This window comes from Mesoplodon densirostris, chromosome 11, assembly GCF_025265405.1.
Source record: "Mesoplodon densirostris isolate mMesDen1 chromosome 11, mMesDen1 primary haplotype, whole genome shotgun sequence".
Lineage (NCBI taxonomy): Eukaryota > Metazoa > Chordata > Mammalia > Artiodactyla > Ziphiidae > Mesoplodon > Mesoplodon densirostris.
This window is the reverse complement of record NC_082671.1, coordinates 35,715,507-35,737,132: the sequence shown is the minus strand read 5'-3', so window position 1 is coordinate 35,737,132 and position 21,626 is coordinate 35,715,507. Positions and strand designations below refer to the sequence as shown.

Genomic DNA, 21,626 nt, shown 5'->3' with positions numbered 1-21,626 from the left:
TTTGACTGTGTTGGGTCTTCGTTGCTGCGTGCAGGCTTCCTCTAGTTGTGGCCAGCAGGAGCTACTTACTTACTTACTTACTTACTTACTTATGTACTTACGTACTTACGTACTTACTTACTTACTTACTTACTTACTTACTTATTTATTTTTGGCTGTGTTGGGTCTTCGTTTCTGTGCGAGGGCTTTCTCTAGTTGCGGCGAGTGGGGGCCACTCTTCATCGTGGTGCGCGGGCCTCTCACTATCGCGGCCTCTCTTGTTGCAGAGCACAAGCTCCAGACGCGCAGGCTCAGTAGTTGTGGCTCATGGGCCTAGTTGCTCTGTGGCATGTGGAATCTTCCCAGACCAGGGCTCGAACCTGTGTCCCCTGCATTGGCAGGCAGATTCTCAACCACTGTGCCACCAGAGAAGCCCTATTTTGCCATTTTAGAAGCTAGAAGTCTTTAAATTCATTTTTGGAATTCCTTTTGTTTTCAATCCCAATTTGTATTGTTTCACATTAGGTCTCTACATATATGCTGTGTCTCTTATTATCATTTCCATCCATTTGGATTGAGCTGTTCTTGGATTTCTCCAACTTTCCTGTTTATTTTTCTTCTTTCTTAATTCCCCAGATCATACTGCCTACTACATTTCTAGTCAAACAGTCAGTCAGCTGTTATTTATTGAGAATCTGTATGTGAAACATTGATCTGAGCATTTATCAAATTAAATTATTTTCATCATGTCACTAATGATTGAGAAAATGCATTGGCTCCCAACTTTACCATATCACATGTAAATTCATTGGCCTAACTTTAAAAGACTCTCCTTAATGTCCCAGGTGTTTGCCTTTCCTATTTTGTGTTTCATCTGCCTTTTGCATCAAGCAATTCTTTTGACTTCTCTTTTCTTTCAGCATGTATTCTATTCATTCTAGTCTCTCATTTGAAATGCTCTTTTTTTCTAACTATACACCATAAATACAAGTACCTAAAAATCTGTCACCAAGGTGCAGTCTCCTGTCTGTAAATAAATACTAACATTGAATTTAAAAGTTTTTTGTTTTTAATTTTGCAGAGTAGTGAATGCCTGCATAATTTCTAAAGTAGTTATGTGAGTTCCTTACCTCATCAACCAGATGGTAAATTTTTGAAGATAGGGGCCATACTTTTGTTATTCAATACAGTCTTGAATACAGTGGCTCCTCAATGTATAGTCATGCACCAAACATTATCTCCGATGTGCTAAATTCTGTGGAAAGGACACAGTGGAAGAGCTTTTCCCAGTTACTTGATACTTCTAAAATTTAAACAAGAAAATAAAAAGAATAGAAATTTTTTGGTTCATGAGTTGGAGTTGGTGATAGATGGTAGGAAGGAAGAGTCACAGTTGGCAAAATGTGATACACTGGATGGAATTTCTATTGCAGGTAAATCATAGGATCCTTGTTAGGAGCAGACTCCTAATTAGCCTTCTTATTATTAAAAGATGTGTGTATTCGAAGGGTTTGGCGGGAGAGGGTGAAAGCATCTTGAGTTTCATGATACTGTGATGAAAATAAGTGGGAAAAAATTGGAAACTGCAAAGAGCTTATTAAGAATTTTTTAACACTTATTCATATACTGTCTATGTTACAGGCATAGCATTTATTTCGTTGTTAGGCAGAAAAGTTAATGTTTTCACTCATCTGTTTTTGTTTATCTAGATTAAAAAAATGTTTTTTCTTCCTTATGTTACAGTCTTGGCCCTTTAGTGAGTAAAGTGAAAGAATACCAAGTAGAGACAATTGTAGATACCCTCTGCACTAACATGCTTTCTGATAAAGAGCAACTTCGAGATATTTCAAGTATTGGCCTTAAAACAGTAATTGGAGAACTCCCTCCAGCTTCCAGTGGTAAGCAAGAATGCTTTTTTCTCCTATTTCCCTTTATAAATGGAGGTATTTCTCCTCCACCGTTTTTTTTTTTTTTTTTCCCTCCTGACCAGGGAGGGAGAGAGGTATCTTTCCCTAAAAGATCTTTGTAAAAAAAAAAAAGGTCCAGAGTCTTATTTTTGCTTAAAAATATTATTTTGATTGAATTTAAGTATCTCTTTGAAATGAATACCAGTTCTGAAGGATTTTTATGTTGGAGCAAGATTTTATATTGTATTAAATGTGACTTGCAGAATAGAGTTAAGCCAGCCTATGCAATGAGAGAAAAGATAACCAAAACCATGAGTTATTTCTGATTAGGTTTCTATTTTCAGTGTTAATTTTGCTTTGCTTTAGAATTTATGATGTAAAACTTAGCACCATTAAGACAGCTGTGAAAGAGTTCAGTTTACTAGTATCTTTAATTAAGGCTGAGCCTTTTATAGCTACTTATAATTTTTAAAAAATTTAAAACTACAATTAATGACTTTGTCAGGTAATTAGCTTTTGACCTCTGACAGATGTTTATGTAATGTAAGTTTTAGCATTTGTCTCGACTGCTAAGCTATAGGCTAAAATTGCAGCCTAAAGTTACTGTCTCATCTGCAAATGGGGTGAAATTACTCTCTTTCATGGAAAGATGTATATTGGTAATAATGTAGTCTTAGTATGTAGTTATCACTCATTTACTTAATAAATATTTATTATTCTCTATGCTAGGTATCATGCTAGATAGTGCATGTATATTATTTCACTGTCTAAAAATGTCAGTCATATGGGAGGTCTTAAATGTAGATTGTTGATAAGGGAACTGAAATTCAGAGATTAAGTTAATTCATCCAAAGTTTTGATTACCTGGTTGGATGAAGATTCATACCCATTATCTTTTAATCCAAAGGTGATGGGTTTTTTTCACTGTATCATGCCAATGTTACTTTATTTCACCAACTCTGAAGTATGTTATTTGTAGTTGTATTAGCTACATCGATATTTTCCTCATTTTTTCCCTCTCATTGAAACATGTTTGTTTTTAGCTGATTTCTGGCTCTAACAAGAATTCTATTAACCATTCAGATTTTTACTTTCACAGTTTCTTGTTTCCTTTTTTTCTCCCTGGTCAGTAACAACACAGATCTACTTTAAAATAGTCATAATCTTTATTGATGAGGCTCCTGGAACAACATTTCTACTTTGTTTGGATTGGAAAGGATCTTATTAGGTTACTAGTAAAGAGGACTTAAATAGAGAAAAATGTCATCGCTGCTTTCCAATCTAGAGGTGTAAACACTACGGTTACTATTAGCTCCGTAGCTGGCATTTGTGCCAGTGCACAGAAATAGTTGTCCAGTAGAGTTTACTGAATCGACACTTGTTTTCCCTGTGTCATGTACTCCTGCAGCAGGGTCTAATTCTTACTTATGTCTAATAAATTGATTGAAAAACAACCTGTTTTGAAACATATTTTTCTTTTTTAAGATTTTTTTTTTGATGTGGACCATTTTAAAAGTCTTTATTGAATTTGTTACAGTATTGCTTCTGTTTTATGTTTTGGTTTTTTGGCCTCGAGGCATGTGGGATCTTAGCTCCCCAACCAGGAATCGAACCCTCGCCACCTGTGTTGGAAGGCGAAGTCTTAACCACTGGACCGCTAGGGAAGTCCCTTGAAACATATTTTTCTGACATGGATCTCTTGAGTCAGTTTTAAAATCAAGTTTAGAGTTGCTGAATATTTGCTAACTAGCATGAATATAAGGTGGAATTCAACATACTTGCCTTGAAATCATAATGGGTTTCTTATTCATGCAGGCTCTGCATTAGCTGCTAATGTATGTAAAAAGATTACTGGGCGTCTTACCAGTGCAATAGCAAAGCAGGAAGATGTCTCTGTTCAGCTAGAAGCCTTGGATATTATGGCTGATATGTTGAGCAGGTAAACATGACTATTGTTTGTATTACTTATAATACAAATATTTGTGCATTTATTAAGAACCCTTTTGGATAAATATAATAAAACTTGGTCTAAAATTATTCATGTTTAAATTGTGTCTGTTTTATAAATGTGTGTGGTTAGGAGTGAGGGAAGAAAAAAGCTAATTATATTATCATGTAATACTGCATAGCAAGCATATTTCTTGTAGTTTTGAAAAATAATAAAATTTGTGATTTAAACATTTCAGCAGAGTTTTTATATTTTGTTTTACTCTTTGATGTTCTTGAATACAATGAGCTACTTGGATAAGGAGATGTGCTGGTAGGAGTGGCAAGTTTTCCAGTTAAAATAATGCTGGTATTCTTCAGCAGCCATGTTTTTTTAGAGCATGTGTTGTGAGGGTGGAAGGAACTTGGCTTTATATATTTGTTGCTTTTCTAGTTTTCCTCTGGAAGTCAAACTTGGGAATATAGAAAGAGATCTAAGCAACTCCAAGGGGGAAGTAACCTTAAAAGACTTGTCAGTTTCAGTTTGTCCCTGATTCTTATAATCATTATATGTCATCATTATTTGTCTGTTATTTATGGCTAATTCACTTGAACTTGAAAATAATCAAGTGCCTTCATGTGGTACAAATATAGTAAAAGTGAAGAGCTATCATCCTAGCCCACAAAGAGCTTATACTTTGCTATAGGAGGTAAGAGCACAAATGGCTATAATGTAAGGCAGAATTGGACTAAATATTAACGGAGAGTATAGTGTATTTGGGGGTTTAAAATGGAAGGATCCAAGAAAGTTTGTTATGGAAACAGTGGCGTTTGAATTTAGTTTTGAAAAGTGGGTAGGGCACAGGTATCTGTGCTTAAACATAGAATATATCAGAATATGTAAGTAGTCTTGAGTTGGGAAACACTGTATTCTAATTTTCCAGAATCTAGAATGAATAGAAAAGTGGTAGGAGATCATTTTGATACATTGGAGTCTTGTTGAGGAGGGTGAGGAATTTATGCTTAATTTGATAAGTAGTGAAAATTCAGTTAGACCTTTTGTCCCGTGTGTGACTTGATCACTAGCACTGTCCTGGCAAGACACAGACGTTTGACTGCTATTGAGTCATTGAACTGCACATGTGAAATGATTTGAAAGAGAGGGTTGGACCAACAAGATCTTTGAAACTTAGTGTGTAGATTTGTAGAGGAAAGACAATAGGGAGAAGGGGTAATCAAGAGATGGTCAGAGGGCAGACATTTCAGTAGTACTTGGACATTTTGTATTTATTTGTTTTCTTTTTATTTTATTTTAAGGCAAGGAGGACTTCTTGTTAATTTCCATCCTTCAATTCTGACCTGTCTGCTCCCCCAGTTGACCAGCCCTAGACTTGCAGTGAGGAAAAGAACCATTATTGCTCTTGGCCATCTGGTTATGAGCTGTGGAAATATAGTTTTTGTTGATCTTATTGAACATCTGTTGTCAGAGTTGTCCAAAAATGATTCCATGTCAACAACAAGAACCTACATACAATGTATTGCTGCTATTAGTAGGCAAGCTGGTCATAGAATAGGTAAGAAATATTTATGTATTGAAAAGTTTTCTTTAAAAAATATTAACGAATGTTTATAAGAACTAATATGCTTTTCTTAGGTGAATACCTTGAGAAGATAATTCCTTTGGTGGTAAAATTTTGTAATGTAGATGACGATGAATTAAGAGAGTACTGCATTCAAGCTTTTGAATCATTTGTGAGAAGGCAAGTTTTTAAGATCTATGTTTTTCAAATAAAAATTTTTCTTAAGAATAGAGTAATAATTAAGATCTAGATTAGGTGGGTGAGGAGAAATGGGTCTTACTGACAGCTGGGATTGAGTTTTGGATTTCAAATGTGTTTTAATTAAGTTTTTATTAAATAATAACTGATAACCAATACAGTATTTGAAGTGCATATCATCTTTATTTTAAAATACAATCCTTACATTTATTTTGAAATGTTTCCTTCTTATTGTTAGGACTTTTCTTAAAGAACTTGGGAAAGGTATTTATAATTGTCTTTCAGTTTACTTTAATGATGTAGTCTTTATCCTGAGAGAGTACCAGGATAAATTAATTACCTGGTCAGAAATGTATACTAGTGAATTTCATCTCCCAACAGTTTTTGAGATGTGTTAACAGCCATTTTGCTAGGGCAGTGATTCTCAGTTTTGGAACCTTGGTTCTAATAATAAAAACTGTATTTATGTACAAGAAGGCCATACCTGCTAAGTAGTGAGATTTGGGGTTTTTTTTTTTTTTTGCTTTTGGCTAGAATTGACAGTGTAGTAGCACAGTGTCTTGAGACTTCACTGTTGTTATTTGCAGTAATTATAAGTAGTTATTTGCCACTCATGGTTTTTGATAAGGAGCTTTTATAGTCATAGCAAATTGTTAAAATCAGAAATTGTGGGATTCATTTCTGTCCTTTTAATTGAGAAATACAAATTATTTCTTTATTGTTGGGCATTTATTATATGTTCTGTCTTTTCTCAACATAAAGTTAGAAGACCAAGCCTAGATGAATGTACACTGGCATTTTCACCAATAATCCTAGTTACTGAAGATACATTTATCTGGGCTTGGTGTTCTAGTCGTGTGTTGAGAAGATAGAGCGTATACAGATTTCTCTGTGTGACCCCACACTAACTACGTCATACCATTTATTATAGGAATCATTTGACTTCAGAGATGTTAAAGTGTGTGTGGGGGTGTGGAGTTCATCTTAAAATTGATTAAATAAGAGTAATTTAAAAAGTAAATCTTTTTTAAAACATGAAGTCAGCGGGAGGGAAAGATGAAGGATCATTGGTGTTGAGGGCTGGAAACCACTTTCCTATACTATGTTAAAGGGAAGGGGGAAAAATCTGGTAATAAAGCAAAATTGGCAAATACTGAATCAAGGAGAAAAGTATAATTATTCAAGGCAGCTTTTGTTTTCTTCTTCAGATGTCCTAAGGAAGTATATCCTCATGTTTCTACCATTATAAATATATGTCTTAAGTATCTTACTTACGATCCAAATTATAATTATGATGATGAAGATGAAGATGAAAATGCCATGGATGCAGATGGTGGTGATGATGATGACCAAGGTATTTCAAATTAAGTAGAAGGAATTTGTTACATTTTCATGAAAGACCCAGTGTTATAGATGGAGGTGATTCTTACCCATATTGTACTGTGTTTGTTTGTTTATGATAGTGAAAGTGGAAATAACCACAATATTCAACAAGAGCAAATTGATTAAAAAAATTATGGGGCATCCATGTACTGAACTGCTATGCAACATGTTCAAAATCATGTTCTTGTTAAAGCAGTTAATAAGTTGAATGAAAAGTGGGTAGCAAAAATTACTCTGTCCCAGTTTTATTTTGTTAAATATGGTGAAAAAAATGTTACTAGTGTTTTTCTGTTGGCAAGCAATTATAAGTGACTTTTGTTCTTTATTTTTCAAATTTTCTACAAAGTGTTTTTGTAAGGAGGGAAATGAATGTTATTTTAAAAATTGTACCTATCGATAACATATTCATAGCAGTTTGGTTGGCTTCATACATAGTTACTTTAATGAGAAATCCTAAATATTGTTTGAGGCTCCATTTAACTTTCATGAATAATTTAAGCATTTCTGAGGCTCGTATGATTGATGTCATTGTGCTGTGATTTGTGGTATTTACTCTGGAAAGGAGTAGCACTTCAAGGACACAGGGTTGCTCATGTTTAGTTGTTTCTGCTAGTATTAAAAGAATCATAATAGAAATGTTTAAGTTATTGGGTATATGCATCGGTGGGTTTCCTGTTAATTATACTTTTGAGTTTGATTCTTTGAATGAATTTAGGTAATGACTTTGCTCTAAAGTCTGTAATTTCATCCATCTTTTTTTTTTAAAAAAAGGGTGGAAAAAACCTCTCTTAATCCCATTTTAGAGTCAAGCAGATACTGCCCAATTTCTCTACACTACAACAGAACTCTTCAAAAGAATGCATGTCCTCCAACTCCTTTTTTTCCTCTTTTTCTCTTAAATCCAGTCTTCCAGTGGTTGCCAGTGACCTCAAATGTTTGAGTCTGCTTATTCTCAGTTCTCAGCAGCATTTCTTTATTTAACTTCCAGGATACCACACCGTCCTATCTTTGTGATTACTCCTTTTCAGTCTCTGTGCTGGTTCCTCTTCATCACCCTGACCACTATACTTTGGAGTATTTCCGGGCTTAGTCCTTGACTTCTCTGTTATGTTCTTATGAACTTGTTGATTTCATCTAGTCTCTTAGCTTTAATATCAACATGCTGAAAAGCCAAATTTTACCTTTATCCCAGACCTTTCCTATGAATTCCAGGTTCATATATGCAACTGCTTAATTGATTTACTGCTTAGATGTCTAAAATATCTTCTCTCCACCCTTCCCCCACTGCCTGCCTGAACCTGTTTCTTCTTTAGACTTCTCCATCTCAGAATGGCACCTCCATTCTTCTTAGTTTTTCAGGCCAAAAACTTTGGGGTTATACCTGATCGCTTCTTTTACACACCCTCCTCATCCAGTCTCCCATCTCAGGGCTTTCCGCTTACTTCATACTCATATCTATCTCCCTTTGCAGCATTTTTATTTTCTTCATTACACCTAATCATTTTCTGATACACTGAAAGTATTTTCTACTGTACCAGGATGTAAGCTTCATGAAGGAAGAGATTTTAATTTTAGTCTTCTTTATCAATTGCTTTATCCCAGTGCCTAGGACAGTGCTTGACACACATTAGACACTCAGTAAATGTGTTATATTAACGAAGGGAAACCTTAGCTTATAATAGGAATATCCTTTGAAAAAAGGAGTAGCATTTTATGTTCCAGATTTTTTGATGGTTGGTTTTTTTAGTGTGGTAAGTACCGATGTTGAATAACAAACCAGGTCCTTCGGCTGCTTTATCAGGTACATGGATTATACCTAACAAATATCTTTTTATCATAGTGTTATTATTGTAACTTATAAAACCAACATAATTTTTGTGATTAGGCTGTTTAATTTTTTATAACCTTTAAGTATATTTCTGTAAAGTAATTTCTATAGTTGGGTTGCCATTGGAAATTTTTCATTTATTTATGTGCTTTAAAATAATCTATTTGGTAGTACCCTATAATTTTTCTTCAAATAGGTGTTGGTAAATAAATCAAATGCCTTGGTTTAGCAGTATTTGGTTGGGTTTTACTATAAACTGCTAAGATGAAATTAAGTAAGCCTTCTGGAGATTGGAAAATTTTCCAAGGCATAGTTGGCTACATTTAGCTATCACTAAGCTAATTGGAATATAAGCCAAAGAAGTGATGATATCTTTTTTCCCCCACTGAGGAATCATTTCAGGACTATAGTTCTTATATCTAAGAATAACAAAATTATTGTTAGTAATTTTAGACTGTCCTGAGAACTGCTAATATGTAGGCCATCTTCCTGACTTCATGTTACCCAACTGATTCGGCTTGATGGTGTTAGAAGGAAATAATTTTCAGAGATTTCACACACACAAAAGTTAGCAAGAATAGTAAGTGAGAGAGAATTGTTAATGCTTATGCTTGGAATATTGCTTTAATGTTTAACAGAAGTTTGGAGAAGCTGGTGCTCTGTTATGTGGGCAGAATTTTCTTGTTATAATTGAGAAAGTAAAGTTTACTTAAGCTATATTAAGGTAATATCTTGAAAGGTTGAGAATATGCATATTTGTTCCTAATAGCCCATCAACAAATTTAGTGAAAAGCCTTGTAGTCACAAAGAAAGCTGATGTCAGGATTCTTTTTCTCCCCTGAAAAATTAGTTTCACAGCATGACCTGGGATTGGTGATCATTCTTTTTATCACATCATCTATACCTCAAATCTGTTTTATAGTTTATCTTATAAACTCCCCAGTTGTTTATTTGATTTTCCTGTAGTGTCAAGTGAATCTTTTGAATTGAACTTCTATTCCCATTATAAAAGGCTGGGACATTTATGATTTCATAAATATTTATGATCTGAAGAAGTTTAATGTGTTAATAAATGATTTTAAAGCGTTAATAAGCAGCTCATTACCCATAAATGAGAAAATGTTTAACAAATTAAAAACACAATCAGATAATTTTTCTTTAGAGGTTTGTTTATGTGTAAATTTTTATAAGTAAATTCTGCCTCCGATTTAAGTACTAGTTCTTTTTAAACCTATCTATTGCTGTATATCTTAGTGGAAAGTTAGAAAACTATCTTAGTTATGAATATCAGTTCACTTTCTATATTAAACTTTTCTTATGATTAATAGCCTGTTAACATTAAAACTTCTCTTTAGGGAGTGATGATGAATACAGTGACGATGATGACATGAGTTGGAAAGTGAGACGTGCAGCTGCTAAGTGCTTGGATGCTGTAGTTAGCACAAGGCATGAAATGCTTCCAGAATTCTACAAGACCGTCTCTCCTGCACTGATATCCAGATTTAAAGAGCGTGAAGAGAATGTAAAGGCAGATGTTTTTCATGCATACCTTTCTCTTTTGAAGCAAACTCGTCCTGTGCAAAGTTGGCTGTGTGACCCTGATGCAATGGAACAGGGAGAAACACCTTTAACAATGCTTCAGAGTCAGGTCAGTTTAAAAGTGTGTTTTAAAAGTCATGCTAATAAATGTGATCTTTTAAAGTGGTGTTTTTATATGGAAATATGGGTTCCAGAACAGCTTTAGAGAAACAGTTCTGGGATGTGTTTGTATAGTAGTTTATGGATGCTCATTGATATGGACACTGATTGCTGGGTCGCCTTTGAAGAAGATTTGAGGCCTGTCCTGGGAGAAGGGGTTCCTATCCTTGCTTCATTACTTGTAAATAATTTATTCTGATTGAAGTTTTCTTGATTTTTCCTGGCTAAACAATATTAGCTTTAAGATTCAGTGAAGTAGTCTTTATCTTTGATTAATGGAGAAATCTTAGGGCGATGGAATTAGACTACTTGTGTCTTCCCTCCTGATCTAGCTGTGTGATCTTGGACAAGTTATTTAGACATTTTATTAAGCCTCACTTTTCTCATTTGTAGTAAGGGTTTACTTAGAACTGTCTACCCAAGGTAGAGATGATATGATCTATGTAAACATACAATGAAGCCTGCTATATAGTATTTATATATACCAGCTATTGTTATTGATAAAATACATATTTTTTTCACTTGAGGACATCTTTTCTAAGATCCTAAATGTTAGCTCTATATAGCCCCCATTTGTTGAGTATTTATTACATGCTAGGTATTTTCCTATCTTATATGCAGTCTCTACAGCAGCCCTATGGGGTACATATTTGTCCATTTTTGTAGATTACAAAACAGATCTTGAGAGGGACTAAACAACTAAACCAGAGGAGAGGATATACATGCCATATCTATCTTGTTTTCAAGTAGTAAAAATTTTAAAATTTGTGATGAACTTAAAGGTGAACACTAAAGATTAATTGTAGAGGAAAAAGATAAAGTGTATGGAGGACATAAGCAATTGACTAAGTATATGGAAAGCAGATAAAAATCACAGGAAATTTTGATGATGCTGTGGTGAATTAATTAGATAGATGTTTTCTTTTGCCTCTAGTTCTCTCACATCATTGTTCGATAATGGTATGTGTCTGTATCCTGGCATCCATAAGATTTATTGGTAAATTCCCTGTTGAGGATTTACTGACTGACATTAGGAAGTTTAGAAGCAGATGTCTTTGAATCTTATTCCTGCTGCTTGTAACTACATTGGAAGTGAGGTTGATTTCATTGTAACAGCTAACAAAAAGCAAACACAAGGACCCACTTAATGGTTTCTTTTCCATAATTTGTCTTTTTTCTTTAATTGCTTCTATGTGCTATTTCAGTTTCAAAAACCATTTATAAATTATGCTCCTAAAGTTTTGGTTGAAAATTATTTTATTGTTTAGATCTCTGTTTAGTCTTACGCATTTCATAAGTAAAATTAATCAAGGAAGACTTTTGTTGCTCTGTAGAAAGCTAATGATAGCTTTTCTCTGCTCTCTTATTTACCAGTATCAAGCAAATACAGTTTCAAGAGAACATATATAGTAGATGCAACAAAGTTTGTATTGTACAAACTGTTGACAGTGGAATTAGGAATTTGACCAAAAAAATTCTTCCATTTGTCCCCAGCCCCTGTAATTTGTGTTAAGTGTACTGAGGAAGTACCAATAGCTGAACCAGCTAATGAGCACTTGATAATTACAGGTTCCCAACATTGTTAAAGCTCTGCACAAACAGATGAAAGAAAAAAGTGTGAAGACCCGACAGTGTTGTTTTAACATGTTGACTGAACTGGTAAATGTATTACCTGGGGCCCTAACACAACACATTCCTGTACTTGTACCAGGTATGAAAGAAATAGTAAATCACTTTTGGGACTTATTATAGACTTTATTAAGACTTAGATAAGCTTAAATAACTGTTTCCTTGAAAAGGATAATTTGTGACAACTTTGCACATGGAACTAACTTTTTTACAGAACCATTGAATATCTAAAGTTAAAAGTTTAAAATCGTACCCTAAAATTTTTTACTTTAATGTTTATCGTAGCTTGTGGAATTTTGACTGCTTTAGAGATAATATATAGTGGGAACTTTAGCAATCTTTTAGGGATTCGTTTTAAATTTTAAAACTAGCTTTAAATTCATAAAGGTGCCATGGATAAAAATACTGGATTTTTCTTTTTTGGTTGGGTTTTAGGAATCATTTTCTCACTGAATGATAAATCAAGCTCATCAAATTTGAAGATTGATGCTTTGTCCTGTCTATATGTAATCCTCTGTAACCACTCTCCTCAAGTCTTCCATCCTCATGTTCAAGCTTTGGTCCCTCCAGTGGTGGCTTGTGTTGGAGATCCATTTTACAAGATTACATCTGAAGCGCTTCTTGTTACTCAACAGCTTGTCAAAGTAATTCGTCCTTTAGATCAGCCGTCCTCGTTTGATGCAACTCCTTACATCAAAGATCTATTTACCTGTACCATTAAGAGGTTAAAAGCAGCTGACATTGATCAGGAAGTCAAGGAAAGGGCTATTTCCTGTATGGGACAAATTATTTGCAACCTTGGAGACAATTTGGGCTCTGACTTGCCTAATACCCTTCAGATTTTCTTGGAGAGACTGAAGAATGAGATTACGCGGTTAACTACAGTGAAGGCGTTGACACTGATTGCTGGGTCGCCTTTGAAGATAGATTTGAGGCCTGTCCTGGGAGAAGGGGTTCCTATCCTTGCTTCATTTCTCAGGAAAAACCAGAGAGCTTTGAAACTGGGAACCCTTTCTGCTCTAGATATTCTAATTAAAAACTATAGTGATAGCCTGACAGCTGCCATGATTGATGCAGTTCTAGATGAGCTCCCACCTCTTATCAGCGAAAGTGATATGCATGTTTCACAGATGGCTATCAGTTTTCTTACCACACTGGCAAAAGTGTATCCCTCCTCCCTTTCAAAGATAAGTGGATCCATTCTCAATGAACTTATTGGACTTGTTAGATCACCTTTATTGCAAGGGGGAGCTCTTAGCGCCATGCTAGACTTTTTCCAAGCTCTGGTTGTCACTGGAACAAATAATCTAGGATACATGGATTTGTTGCGCATGCTGACCGGTCCAGTTTATTCTCAGAGCACAGCTCTTACTCATAAGCAGTCTTATTATTCCATTGCCAAATGTGTAGCTGCTCTTACTCGAGCATGCCCTAAAGAAGGACCAGCTGTAGTGGGTCAGTTTATTCAAGATGTCAAGAACTCAAGGTCTACAGATTCTATTCGCCTCTTAGCTCTACTTTCTCTTGGAGAAGTTGGGCATCATATTGACTTAAGTGGGCAGCTGGAACTAAAATCTGTCATATTAGAAGCCTTCTCATCTCCTAGTGAAGAAGTCAAATCAGCTGCATCCTATGCATTAGGCAGCATTAGTGTGGGCAACCTTCCTGAATATCTACCATTTGTCTTACAAGAAATAACCAGTCAACCCAAAAGGCAGTATCTACTGCTTCATTCCTTGAAGGAAATTATTAGCTCTGCATCAGTGGTGGGCCTTAAACCATATGTTGAAAACATCTGGGCCTTATTGCTAAAGCACTGTGAGTGTGCAGAAGAAGGAACCAGAAATGTTGTTGCTGAATGTCTAGGCAAACTCACGCTAATTGATCCAGAAACTCTCCTTCCACGGCTTAAGGGGTATTTAATATCAGGTGGGTACCTAGATTTTCTTATCTAAAAAATTTTTGTTTATTAGCAGTTGTTGCCTGGAAAGATGGCTAATGCAGAAGTTAAAACATTTCTGTATCTTGTTATATGTAGAACCTATTGCCTTATGTTACGATATGGAGCCACATTCAAATGACACCTTGTTGTTTAAAAGGATAGAGAGTGTAGTTAGATAATGATTAAATAAATCTGTTGCAGTTTCTAGTGTTTAATGTATTTTAATGTTACTCTTGTCTTAATGTGGGACAGATGTCTCTTGAATTAATATAGCCAGAGGAGCTTGCTAGAATTAATTACAGTACTAAAAGTGGTGAACTAACCTGGTTCAAATGAAAGATTCTAGAAGAGTTTTCACATTACCAGTATCAACCCCTGTTGTCCAAGGAGAAGGTAATAAAGGCCATTCATTCTTAGAAATTGCTTTCGTTTTTAGTAAAAAATCTTGACAGTCATACAGTGGTTTAACCAGTTCCCTTTTGTGAGGGATAGATCCTCCACTGCTGGTCTCGCAGGCCGCCTCCTTCCTGGAAGAAATTGTTCCTTTTGAAATCTAATGGGATTATGTTTCATAAAATGAGTAAACTTTGCTTCATTAGTATCCTGGAAGTAATAAGAAATACCCCTCTTGACCAAAGAGAGGTTTTTTTTGTTTTTTATTATTTTTGGCTGTGTTGGATCTTCATTGCTGTGCGTGGGCTTTCTCTAGTTGTGGCGAGCGGGAGCTACTCTTCGTTGTGGTGTGCGGGCTTCTCATTGCGGCGGCTCCTCTTGTTGCGGAGCACGGGCTCTAGGCACGCGGGCTTCAGTAGTTGTGGCACATGGGCTCAGTAGCTGTGGCTCACAGGCTCTAGAGCTCAGTAGTTGTGGCGCACGGGTTTGGTTGCTCCGCGGCATGTGGGATCTTCCCAGACCAGGGCTCGAACCCGTGTCCCCTGCACTGGCAGGCAGGTTCTTAGCCACTGCACCACCAGGGGAGCCCGACCAAAGAGAGTTTTAAGGAATTAAAGACCCTGGTGTTATTTGAAGTGGTTTGAAAATGATAAAGGTGTCCATGGATTTTAGTTGACTTAAATACCAATAGACTTAAAATTTATTTTTAATTAGGCTCATCATATGCCCGAAGCTCAGTGGTTACAGCTGTGAAGTTTACTATTTCTGATCATCCACAGCCTATTGATCCACTATTAAAGAACTGCATAGGTAAGTGGAAATGAAGATGAACATACGAATAACTAGTTAATAGTTAACTGTCAAAAAACAAATCATTTCAATAGCTAAATATATCACCAAGGGACTAAAATGCTTTTAAGGGTCTGGTAATTCTTTCATTAAAAAAATAACTTTGCAAATAGCTGAAATTTAGTAAATATGCTAGGATGTCTTTAAAGTCAAGTACACATTTGATAATCATATTTCGGGAATGACCTAAAGTAAACTAATGGGTAAAAGATACATGATCTATCTGACTAATCTGAAGTTCTACCCAGTTGTAAATGAATCTCATTTGAGCTTGTGATGGCCCCACTTCTTCGTTATTACTTGTATGCCTCCAGCTCCCAAGGGGATCTTTGGAGGCTTTTAAATTGAAGGTAGAAATTTAAGAATAAAAAAGATAATTCTTGTGGTAATCAGTTCTACCAACCTAAGAGGAGCTATCCAAGAAAGAAAAGGGCCATCTCTTTCTATGAAGACAAGAATTAGCTTTTAGTGTTATTTTTCATGATTTTATAACTTACCTGTGTTGTTTTCATCATCAGTTTTCCTAGAGCTTTTAGTAACTAAACTCTCTGGTGTTTTCTTGAAGACAGAAGAATGGGGATACCAGCAGAGAGGATAGAGGGATATGGCAAAGAAGCTTTGCAGTTTCATGCCATGTAAAAAACAGTCTAAAAGAAAAGAACTACAGAAAGGGATTACCAATTCAGAGTAAGGGGGACATGGGGGATAAATGGGTGCCAACGCTGAGACCTAGAATTAATTCAAAGAAAGTCTCAATCAGAAGAGTCTTGCCTTTGTTCCCCTCGCCTCTTTTTGCTTTGATATATTTATTCACATTTTTGTCATTGTACAAGATACAGCAAAGGAAGACACCTGTGCCAGATCTTTAGAGACATCTTTCTAGGTTGACAACAGTCAACCAGTGTGCATCGTCGGTATAGTTATTCAATCAGATGATTATCATTCTGTTTGTTTAAAATTGAAATTCCTAGACCAAGTTGTTGGGGACCACTGATCCTAGACCACGTCACCATTTGTCTATCATAATAGTAATACTTTTTGTGTTTTACTGAAAGCAATTCACCATGATAGTAATTCTAAGCAAACAGAGGTGAGGAGGTTTAGTCTGGTACATTTAAATTCTTTTTGAACCCAAGCTACCTCTTAACCTTTTTTGTAGTCAGAACTTTCCTGGGTGGTCAGCCTTGAGTTTACCAACCTATGGTGTCTGAAGTATTTTTTTTTCCCCTCCCATTTCTTCAAATTGCTGTTGTGATGCGTTTAAGTCTTCTCATACCTTTTTTCCCCTGTGTATTCTAAAAGATTGCTTATGGTAGGGTTGAGATTACATAATGATGAGTAGCTCTATGTGAATACCACATGTGTACCAGACACTGAGTTCAGTAATGTACATATAAAATTCTCGTTTTATAAACTGGGAAACTGAAGCTCTTGCCTACAGTAACTTGCCAGAAGTCGGTCATACAGTTGACAAGTGAAGCAGTGTGGATCACTGTCTGTATGACTCCAAAGATCTTTGCACTATAATTTATTTCCCCTGTGTGGAAGAACAACCAGACTTACATCTGTGTTTAAAGTGGCTAGGTGCTTTCTTTAGCTTTTTGTCCTATGGTAGGTTTCTGTTTCCTCCTTTTTGTATTCTTAGACCTCTTATCTATTTCTTGTTAAAGATAAAAATAGGCTTTTGGAGGCACATTTCTCCATCATCTGATAAATTATATACTTGTTAACAGTATTCCATCTTTATCAAGCAGTGGATCTGTCTCCACCTTGCTTATCTTTTGAACTCAGGTTTTTAAATTTCACTTTTGGAATTTAAAATTTAAAGTAAATATAATGTAAACATCTGAGCATAAATTTATTTGACTTGTCCACAGCTGTATCCCCACTGCTTCATGCCATAAATGCTCAATAAATGTTTTTTGAATGAGTGAAAAAAAAATTCCACTTTTGTTGGTGCTTTTTTAGTGTGAGTACTAATTTTGAATTTTAAGGAGAATCATTCAAGTTACTAGTTCTTGTGGTTGCTGGCTCCATCACTTTTCTATGTCACCCACCTGTTAAATATCTGTAAAAGTAATGGGGAGCTTTTGGGGCTCTCACTCCTTACCTTTTGCATTTAAAGGTACTGAGAATAGGTTTATCAATTAAGTCCACTCACATTCAGACATAATAGTTTACCTGTTGTCAAAAGAAATTATATAGCTCACTTAGGATTTCATCATATTCCATGACCCACATTGAAGAAGTAACAATAATACCAACAATAATAAACTATCAATTTAAGAAAATAATATAATGCATATTTTATTTTAAGCTTACCATAACTCTGTTGCTTCTCTTTCAATTTTTCAGGTGATTTCCTAAAAACTTTGGAAGACCCAGATTTGAATGTAAGAAGAGTGGCCTTGGTCACATTCAACTCAGCAGCACATAATAAGCCATCATTAATAAGGGATCTTCTAGATACTGTTCTTCCACATCTTTATAATGAAACAAAAGTTAGAAAGGAGCTTATAAGAGAGGTAAGTTAGATTGCACTGTTTACCTAAGCTTGTCTTTTACTTTCTAGTGTATCTATGTATTCTGTTTTATTTCAACAGGTAGAAATGGGTCCATTTAAGCATACAGTTGATGACGGCCTGGATATTAGAAAGGCAGCTTTTGAGTGTATGTACACACTTCTAGACAGTTGTCTGGATAGACTTGATATTTTTGAATTTCTAAATCATGTTGAAGATGGTTTGAAGGACCATTATGATATTAAGGTAAGATGTTTGTGCCTGTTTATAGAATGTTTTAGAAGAAGACTTTGCTAGTGACTTTCACCTTTGTAATTTACTCTTGCTATTAAGTGAGAACGATTGGTTTGCTTGTCATGATTTTAGTGTGTTTAAACTAATATGCAAAAGTAATAGCAATGCAATGTGACCTCAGTTGACATACAGGAAAAATCCAGAAACCTTTTCATTGGAGGAGGAAGTCAATATCAAGAGTTTTGTTAAAGGATAAGAGGAAGAACTGTTTTCAGATACACAAAGCAATCTGTAGAAGCAACCATAGAGAAATTATACTTCATGCTTCTTAGGTTTAGAGCATGAACTTTGCTCATAACTTCTTTTTGTTTTCCTATTTGCTTAAATCCGTTTAAAATGTGAACTATAAAAGGGTGATTTGAAAAATCTTTTTCTTCTACTCAGGACCTTTGGTCAAGCAGGGCAAAAGTGGTAGTTGAGCAGTAATTCATCCATACTATCAGAACTCCAGCTTTCATGTTTCCATAATGTAATGTGGAATAACCTGACCCCTCCGGAACTCAATGAAAAGAGCCCTGAAAGAATAGGATCCTTTTATTTCTACAGTTTATGGTCTAAGAGAAAAGATTATGGGTTACTGGACTTTATATGGATTAATCTGAATAAGCAGGCTTTTTGTTTTGTTTTTTTAAGTGAAATTTGCAAAGACAGTAGAAACTTCTTATAAAGCTTTTCTTCTAGTTCAATTATTTTCTTATTCACTGATTGTTCCATCTGGTGCACATGAGCTTTTTAAAAAATACTGAGTCTGTGGCCCTATCCCGATGAGTGAAGTAAAAATAGGTATATTTGTTAAGCTCCCCAGCTGTAATGTGCGGTCAAGATTGAGAACCACTTTTTTTAGTTCTGTACTCTAGGACTGTGACCATCTATCATGATAGATAAGGTAACTCTAGTACTTGTAGGTAAAATTCCTTAGACAAGATTTGAGGCAATTCTGTGTGATTCCAATGGCAGATTACATTAAAATGAAACTTAATGGTACAGGTTAGTCATTTTCCTTTCAAAAGCTTTGCCAGAATTTGGGCTTTGTCTTTAGAAAATAATGCAAAATCTAAATTTTGTCTCTCTTATTCATAATAGATGCTAACATTTTTAATGTTGGTGAGACTCTCTACCCTTTGTCCAAGTGCAGTACTGCAGAGGTTGGACCGACTTGTTGAGCCATTACGTGCTACATGTACAACTAAGGTAATATTGATGCCATTGATTTAGGCTAGACTTAGTATGTTCAGGATCCCTAGTTGATTCTATACTGTGGTTTTCCAAATTTAACTATGCTAGCACCCTTATGTAGCAGTTTGTTGCAAAAGTTAACTTATTATTCCTATTCCTCACTTCCTTCAAATGTGGATGTTTTAGAAAGCTTAGCACTGTTAAATGCTATTCTTAAAAGTTTGTTATAACAATCTGACACGTATTTTTAAAGTACTGATATGGGTTAAAGTGTGATAGGGCCACAAAAGAAGAGGAAATGTTTAATTCTGGTGGAGGAGTGGGTGGGGGTCACAGAAGGCTTCATATGCACATGACAGCATTTAAAATGCACCTTGAGAAGTCAGGATTGTTTTAGGTCCAGAAGGTGAAACAGGACTTTTCATACAAAAATAATTATATGAATTAAGGCACAGAGATGTCAGTACATGACATGTTTGAAGAATAATGAATAAATAAGGTAGCTAGAGGGGTAGTTTCTTGATAGAGGACAAAGTAGGACTTGCTAATAAGCAGATCCTACTCTTGGTTTTTATAATGGGCCTTGTATAGAATATTCCCTTAAAAGGAGATACATAGCTACTACTAAAAAGAAGTTTCAGAGCAACTCTGCTTGAAGAATAATGTGCCTTTTGGATCTATGAAAGAGTAGCTTTGCTTTATTTATATGTGCTTAAATTTCTTTATATGTGCTTAAATTTTGTTTGTATAAGAACTGCCTTTTATAGCATGTAATATAAATTTACTCATTGTTACAGGTGAAAGCAAACTCAGTAAAGCAGGAGTTTGAAAAGCAAGATGAACTAAAGCGATCTGCCATGAGAGCAGTAGCAGCACTGCTAACCATTCCAGAAGCAGAGAAGAGTCCACTGATGAGTGAATTCCAGTCACAGATCAGTTCTAACCCTGAGCTGGCAGCCATCTTTGAAAGTATCCAAAAAGATTCATCATCCACTAACTTGGAATCAATGGACACTAGTTAGATGTTGGTTCAACCTGGGGACCATTACATTGACCATATGATGCACTGAATTGACAGGTTAATCACGAGACATGGAAAGAGAAGTAAAGCTTCAAAATGTTCCACTTTTTGTTTTTCCTTCGTGGAGGCAGTTTGACTTTCTTCCATTGTTGTTTTTGTAGCATTTATTTCAGAAATACGTATTTCCATAATCCAGAGGTTGTAAAACCACTAAAGTTTTAGTGGTTAGGGCAACATTTAAAATGACATCTAAAAGTTAAGATTGATGGAGATAGATAGGGTCCAGTATCTATTTACCCTGTAATGTTTAGGATTAAAATGTTAAAATTTTGTGACAATGAATTTTCTTTCTTTTATAAATTTTCTCTTATTTAAAAATCAAAAATTCTGCAAGACAAAAACCATGTTTCTTTTTCTTGTATAACTTTTTGTTTCAGCAACACAAATTGATTTCTAGCTGTGGCAGACAAGAATATCTGTGTAAGATTTGTTACATTTTGGAGGGGTTGGCAGTTTAAAAGAGATAATATCATTTTTTTAGATATGGGGATTAACAATATCCCTGTTGCGCACACTAATTTTGCATGAGCAAGTTTACAAATATGTATTGTCTGTAAAGCAGCATGTGCAGATTATTCATAATACAAAAGTAAAAATAAGTATTATTGTATTAGTGCAATTTTCAGATATTTATTTTTGCACAGAAAACATATCTGGAGAGAAAGAGAGAGGAGTAAATTTTTGAAACTTTGGTTTTCTTAATGCCAGTGTGAATTTGCAGATGTTTTCAGCAAATCAAGTCATAATAACAATTCGCCACTTCTTTTTCTATTATAAATTTTCGTATACATTTAAACTTTGAATATTTAAGTACTCAGTTTTTCTCAGTTACCCATTTGTGTGCGTGTGTTTCCACTTAGAAATTCTTAAAGCCAGATTTTTCTTTCATTTCCTTTGTATCTCTACATTCCTTATCGAAAGAGTCAAATAACTATGCTTTTGAATTTTACTTTTAGGAAAATTCTGAAGCTGGCTATCACAAGTTTGTTAGCGAATAATAGTATTTTCTTTTAGTTGAGTTAGATTTTCCCCCTTTCTTGTAGAGCTAATTTACATATTGTATTCGGTAAGCGTTGACTACTTTTCCTAATTAAAGGGTCTCTGCTTGGGGGAAACAGTACCTTATATTGTAGTTAAGATTTTATTTAACATATCCTTCAGTGAGCTCATTTCACACTGTAGCCTCTTCCTTCAAATTTGTGGTGCTCCTGTAACAGTAAGAACTAATTTCTGAAATAAAA

General features: G+C 35.1%; 1 protein-coding gene across 1 annotated transcript in view; it reads left to right on the top strand.

The window, feature by feature from the left end:
- Nucleotides 1-20,663, top strand: part of CAND1 (cullin associated and neddylation dissociated 1) — a 43,355-nt gene extending 22,692 nt beyond the window's left edge. The window contains exons 3-15 of the mRNA XM_060112341.1: nucleotides 1,723-1,877; nucleotides 3,702-3,825; nucleotides 5,130-5,386; nucleotides 5,467-5,572; nucleotides 6,799-6,944; nucleotides 10,157-10,449; nucleotides 12,069-12,210; nucleotides 12,564-14,057; nucleotides 15,178-15,273; nucleotides 17,668-17,837; nucleotides 17,916-18,080; nucleotides 19,212-19,319; nucleotides 20,102-20,663. Coding sequence (XP_059968324.1) covers nucleotides 1,723-1,877; nucleotides 3,702-3,825; nucleotides 5,130-5,386; nucleotides 5,467-5,572; nucleotides 6,799-6,944; nucleotides 10,157-10,449; nucleotides 12,069-12,210; nucleotides 12,564-14,057; nucleotides 15,178-15,273; nucleotides 17,668-17,837; nucleotides 17,916-18,080; nucleotides 19,212-19,319; nucleotides 20,102-20,326 — 3,481 coding nt within the window. The 3' untranslated portion in view covers nucleotides 20,327-20,663. The remainder of the gene's footprint in view (nucleotides 1-1,722; nucleotides 1,878-3,701; nucleotides 3,826-5,129; nucleotides 5,387-5,466; nucleotides 5,573-6,798; nucleotides 6,945-10,156; nucleotides 10,450-12,068; nucleotides 12,211-12,563; nucleotides 14,058-15,177; nucleotides 15,274-17,667; nucleotides 17,838-17,915; nucleotides 18,081-19,211; nucleotides 19,320-20,101) is intronic.
- Nucleotides 20,664-21,626: the final 963 nt, after the last annotated feature.